This window comes from Hyla sarda, chromosome 1, assembly GCF_029499605.1.
Source record: "Hyla sarda isolate aHylSar1 chromosome 1, aHylSar1.hap1, whole genome shotgun sequence".
In the NCBI taxonomy this organism is placed as follows: Eukaryota; Metazoa; Chordata; class Amphibia; order Anura; family Hylidae; genus Hyla; species Hyla sarda.
The window spans coordinates 602,826,362-602,832,361 of record NC_079189.1 but is presented as its reverse complement, the minus strand read 5'-3'; the positions used below and the strand labels follow the sequence as shown (position 1 = coordinate 602,832,361).

Sequence of the window (6,000 nt, the reverse complement as noted above, 5' to 3'; positions counted from 1 at the left end):
CGACCCCTCCAGTGGTGTTACTGTATAATGTCCCAGCATTCCCAGCAGTGTCACCTCTCCAGTCATCACCAGACCCCTCCATTACTGTATAATGTCCCAGCATTCCCAGCAGTGTCACCTCTCCAGTCATCACCAGACCCCTCCATTACTGTATAATGTCCCAGCATTCCCAGCAGTGTCACCTCTCCAGTCATCACCAGACCCCTCCATTACTGTATAATGTCCCAGCATTCCCAGCAGTGTCACCTCTCCAGTCATCACCAGACCCCTCCATTACTGTATAATGTCCCAGCAGTGTCACCTCTCCAGTCATCACCAGACCCCTCCATTACTGTATAATGTCCCAGCATTCCCAGCAGTGTCACCTCTCCAGTCACCACCAGACCCCTCCATTACTGTATAATGTCCCAGCAGTGTCACCTCTCCAGTCATCACCAGACCCCTCCATTACTGTATAATGTCCCAGCAGGGTCACCTCTCCAGTCAGCACCAGACCCTCCATTACTGTATAATGTCCCAGCATTCCCAGCAGGGTCACCTCTCCAGTCAGCAGCTCCATCATCTTGTTGATCAGTTCTAGGATCTTCTGTTCATCCATTTCCTCATGTATCAGGGAGTGAGGTGGGGGCCCCGGGATTGGGCTCAGGGTTCTTCCCCATCCTTCACACACAGGGGCCCGACAGCGCCCACTAGAGGACTTCTTCACTACTGTGTAATCCTGTGTATGGAGAGACACATTAATATCACTACATACATTCCCAGAATCCCTCACCTCTCCAGTCATATCCATCTGTTATTACATAGATAAGAATGAGGTCATGTGACATCACTCCCAGAATCCCTCACCTCTCCAGTAAGCCGGAAGAGTATCTGTAGGGTGAGGTCTATTATCCTGTCGGCCATCTTGTTCCTGTCTCTCTCCATGGTTGATCAGGAAACTTCTCTTATATAGAAGATATCAGCAGAGGATCCTGGGTTGGAGAAACCTGAAGGGAAGAAGAGGAGACAAAACAAAGAAGATAAAAAAAAAGCATGAAAAAGTTCTGGGTCATGTGATGGTCAATAGGGAGATAAAGGGCCGGTCCTGAAGGGGTTAATAATGTTGTCCCCTCCCCCACCCCCACCCCTCCTGATGACCTCACACATACCTCCACCGCAGACTGTACAGAGCCGTGTACTTACCCTGTGCTTACACCACCTGCCATGATGTCACAGTCATGTGATCAGTCACATGGAGAAAGAGGAGGAGGAGTCACATGATCAGGGGCTGCTGCTCTAGGCTCATCTGCTCAGTGTATGCAGGACTCTGCTGTGCTGGTTGTGATCGCTGCTGGATGAGCTGAAGTTATGTGTATGCAGCAGAGCTGTGTGTGTGTGATGTGCGTGGTGCAGAGCTGTGTATGTTATATATGTCTGCAGCAGAGCTGTGTGTAATGTGCATGTAGCTGAGCTGTATGTGTACACAGTAGAGCTGTATATGTGTAATGTGCATGTAGCTGAGCTGTATGTGTACACAGTAGTGCTGTATATGTGTAATGTACATGTAGCTGAGCTGTATGTGTACACAGTAGAGCTGTATATGTGTAATGTGCATGTAGCTGAGCTGTATGTGTACACAGTAGAGCTGTATATGTGTAATGTACATGTAGCTGAGCTGTATGTGCACACAGTAGAGCTGTATATGTGTAACGTACATGTAGCTGAGCTGTATGTGTACACAGTAGAGCTGTATATGTGTAATGTAGCTGAGCTGTATGTGTACACAGTAGAGCTGTATATGTGTAATGTACATGTAGCTGAGCTGTATGTGTACACAGTAGAGCTGTATATGTGTAATGTGCATGTAGCTGAGCTGTATGTGTACACAGTAGAGCTGTATATGTGTAATGTGCATGTAGCTGAGCTGTATGTGTACACAGTAGAGCTGTATATGTGTAATGTAGCTGAGCTGTATGTGTACACAGTAGAGCTGTATATGTGTAATGTAGCTGAGCTGTATGTGTACACAGTAGAGCTGTATATGTGTAATGTACATGTAGCTGAGCTGTATGTGTACACAGTAGAGCTGTATATGTGTAATGTACACGTGACCCTGATGACCCGGAACCGCTGCAGAACGCAGGTAAGTAGTCCCCGGCTCCCTGCAGCGATCGCCGGTATAGGAGGTCCTCCGGACCTTCTCCGGCACACTGCAGGGATGTCTGCTTATTGAAATCAGCAGACATCCGGCTCCGATCCCCGCCCGGCGAGCGGCGGGGAACGGAATCGCAGCACATCGCTCGTCTGAATTGACGAGCGGTGCGCTGCGATCGCCGACATCGGGGGTCATTATGACCCCCCTTGGGCGATATGCCGGGATGCCTGCTGAACGATTTCAGCAGGCATCCGGCTCCCCTCCAGCTAGCAGCGGGGGACGGGAATGCGCAGGGCGTATCCATACGCCCTGTGTCCTTAAGGACTTGGAAACGGGGGCATATGGATACGCCCTGTGTCCTTAAGGGGTTAAGTCAACGACCTGGGAAAGGTCTCTAGGAATAGTCACACCCAGGTAATGGAAAGAAGAGGAGTGCCAAGAGAAAGGTTACAGCCCCTGTAACCTATGGGCTAGGGCAGAGTCAAGGTAGACATTTATAGCAACACTTTTGGAGAAATTGATTTTATAGTTGCTCAATGCACTAAAGTCCCCTAGCACGGACAAAAGGGCAGGGAGCGACCTCTCCGGAGAGGAAATATAAAGGAGAAGATCGTCTGCAAACGTAGAACATTTAAAATGAAGGTCCCTCACCGGTATACCCTGAATGTTATGTTCAAGTCTTATAGCTTGCAGCAAATGTTCCATCACCAGGATATAGAGTTGGGGGGGCTGTGAGAGGGCATCCCTGTCGAGTGCCATTGCAAATGGACAAAGGCGCTGAGAGGGAGCTATGAATACTATTGGAGGGGTTATGATATAAGGCCATGATACGGCTAAGGGTCAATGGGCCAAGGCTCAACTGCCCCAGCACCCCTCATAAAGTCCCAGCCCATATGATCAAAGGCCTTTTCGGCATCTAGTGATAATACCATACACGGGTACTTCGTTGTTTGGGCATGGTGAATAAGGGAGAATGTTTTCAAGGTGTTGTTGTGGGCCTCCCTAGAAGGGACAAAGCCCACTTGATCTGGGTGGACCAGGGACACCAGGTGGGTGTGAGGCGCAATGCTATCAGTTTTGCATAAAGCTAAGCGTCCACATTAAAGGGTTACTCTGCTACCCAGCGTCCGGAACAATGAATTCTGAATGCTGGGTGCGGGCTTCCGTGTTCACGCCCACCCCCGTGACATCACGCCCCTTTCCCATAGACTTTCATTGAGGGGGCAGGCGGTGACATCAAGAGGGGGCGGAGTTGAACACGGACGCCCGCACACAGCGTTCGGAACTCAGTGTTCCGGACGCTGGGGAGCAGAGTAACCCTTTAAGGAGCGAAATGGGACGGCAGCTATGACAGAGGCTGGGATCCTTGCCTTCTTTAGGGATTACCGTGATATATGCGGCCAGAAAGGAGTCCAGGAAACCTGAAGAGGGGGAGATAGTGTTGAAAGCAGACAAGAGGAAAGGAGAGAGGTCTGATTTAAGCAGTTTATAGAATAGGGCAGTGTAACCATCAGGTCCCCATGACTTACCCGAGGGGGAGGAGGAGATGGCCAAATCTAATTCTTCTACCATGAAGGGGTTCTCAAGGTCTGCAAGGATAGTAGGTGACAAGGGGGTCCGGAAAGGATGGTCTGTAAGGAGGGGGTAGGGACGCTGCCCACGCCAGTTAGATCATATAGGCCAGTATAGTTTAAAAGGTGAGTATATGGGAGGTGAGGTGCTCCAGGTGACCCTGGGAGTCTTTGATCGATGGGACAAAGAGAACAGTTCTGTTATCCCTTAGGGCTCTAGCCAACAACCTTCCTGCTTTATTGCCCCACTCATAATGGGATGCAGAGAACTGTTGACGGAACCTATTGTGTTTATCAATAAGAACCTGGATCTCCTTCTGCACCCTGAGGAGGTCCCGGAGGTCATCCTTAGCGAGCGTCTGTTTATGACGGGTTTCCAGGCCGTGCAATTGAGACCATTGGGCAGAAAGCTTATGGGACACTTCTCTTTTATGTTTGGCGCCGTGCTGGATCAGGACCTCCCCCCCCCGAAGGACACATTTCAGTGCCTCCCACTGAGTCTGCAGCAGAGTGGTGTCAGAGGCGTGCGTGAGTGAGAAGGTAGGGATCGCTGCATTAAGGTCGGATAAACAGAGGGGATCTAACAAAAGCGTCTCGTTCAGACACCAGGTAGATTCCCTTTTGGGAAGTGCAGGGAGCTGAAGAAAAAACGGGGCATGGTCTGAGTAAACCATTAGGTCAATCGTCCCAGAGATAAGAGAGGGGAGCAGGTGATGGAAGACCAGGACATAATCGAGTCTAGAGTACACTACCCTTGCATGCAAATAAAAGGAATAGTAGCGACCAGTGAGATGGAGGAGACGCCAGGCATCACACAGCTGGTGCATATGCAGGGACAGCTTGATGCCCTTCAGCGCTGAAAACAAGAGTGTACTAGAGTGTCCCTTTTCCAAAAATGTTTTTCTATTTTTGATGTATAAAGCAATTATAGTTTGTAGTGGTGTTGTTTCGTTTCATGTCCTATGTACTATGTTTCCGTACTTTTATGTGGAATGTAAGGTGTACTTAACTGCATTAGGACAAGAGATTATGAAGTTTCTTTTTTCAGCAATTACTTGGCCTCACCTGTGAATCGCCGCATAAATACGTGTGTTTCATTCACCTTGCATCAGTCTGACGAAGGGTCAAGTGACCAGAAACGCGTCACTGCTATTTCCGTGTGCCGGTATGTGTTCTTATCCTGCTCTGTGTTTTAACCTCCAATAAATCTGAAGATTATACAGCGCTGGTACCTGCCTTTCCTTACTATATTATGAACTACACTAACTTTACAGCCCCTGTAGCATAGTCAAATAAAAAAAAATCCTGGAATACCCCTTTAAGTGATGCCATTATAAGAGCGGAGTCACAAGGATGAGGGCGGAATACCACCGGGAAGAGGGCGGGATGGACCAAGGTTTATACATCTACCAACAACCTACTTGGGGCGTAGGAATAGAGAAAGGTGATACAGACAATTTAAGCCATGTCCAGCTGGAGATAACAAAAAAGAGACGAGCTAAGGGAGCTTGGCCCCGAAGAGAGATGGCCGCATAGCTCATCGGTTCCCGCTCCCCGAGGCTAATATAAGCTATAATCAGCCGTGACCTCCCGCTCTTTCATGGGGAGGCATACTCGCTGCCGGCTGAAAACACCTGCATGCCCGCAAGCTGCTTTCTCCCTGGGCTCAATAGCCCACTACCTGCGGGCTGTTCTTGCTGCGGCCTCGGGCCTCCCGCCAACTCCCGATGTTCCTGTAAGGAGACTCCGCTCCTGGTCAGTGGGCGCTGCGCTGTCGCAAGCCGTGCAAGTGCCCGAAATCTCTTCTGGCTCCCCTGTAACCCTGCAACAGGGACACCAGAGGCAACACTCCACGCCGGCGTCCCAGGGACCTCCGGCGACGCTTCCTGTGAGGCCGCTTTCTGCAGCTGTGGCCTTCTCCTCCCCAGCAGGCCTTGGGGCCACTCAGTACCTGGGCAGTGCTTAGGATTCCCCTGCTGGCCTGCAGAGTTGTCCGGTGAGTGCATCTTCAAGGGCTCTTGAAGACAAGGTCTCCCACCTGGATAGCCTCTCTCATCCAGCAACGGCTAGCCCTTTGCCTACCTCCTCCCTGGGCTGCACCCCACCATCTTGGGCAGCATTAGTGAGAGGGGAGGTCCCTGCCTCCACTGAAGGTGCTTCAGGGGATACTAGGGAGCCTTCTTTAACCCCTGCTCTCCCCAGTGAAGCTCTAGACCCCCCCCCCCCCCTGCTGCCTACAGCAGTGCTTGGGATCTGGGCAGCCTCTACGGATTCCCCAGTCCTCTCTCCCTGTGG

General features: G+C 50.6%; 2 protein-coding genes across 3 annotated transcripts in view; both read right to left on the bottom strand.

Moving 5' to 3' along the window:
* The window catches only part of LOC130295636 (zinc finger protein 850-like), a 121,705-nt gene extending 120,489 nt beyond the window's left edge, over positions 1–1,216 (bottom strand). Inside the window, exon 1 of the mRNA XM_056546600.1 lies at positions 1,183–1,216. The gene's annotated coding sequence lies outside the window, so the exon portion shown is untranslated. The remainder of the gene's footprint in view (positions 1–1,182) is intronic.
* The window catches only part of LOC130296845 (gastrula zinc finger protein XlCGF57.1-like), a 37,752-nt gene that overhangs the window by 21,223 nt on the left and 10,529 nt on the right, over positions 1–6,000 (bottom strand). For both annotated transcript variants that reach the window (XM_056548859.1, XM_056548852.1), the window contains exons 2-3: positions 847–986; positions 539–718 (exon numbers count right to left, since the gene is read on the bottom strand). In XM_056548859.1, the coding sequence (XP_056404834.1) occupies positions 539–718; positions 847–924 (258 nt within the window). In that variant the 5' untranslated portion in view covers positions 925–986. The remainder of the gene's footprint in view (positions 1–538; positions 719–846; positions 987–6,000) is intronic.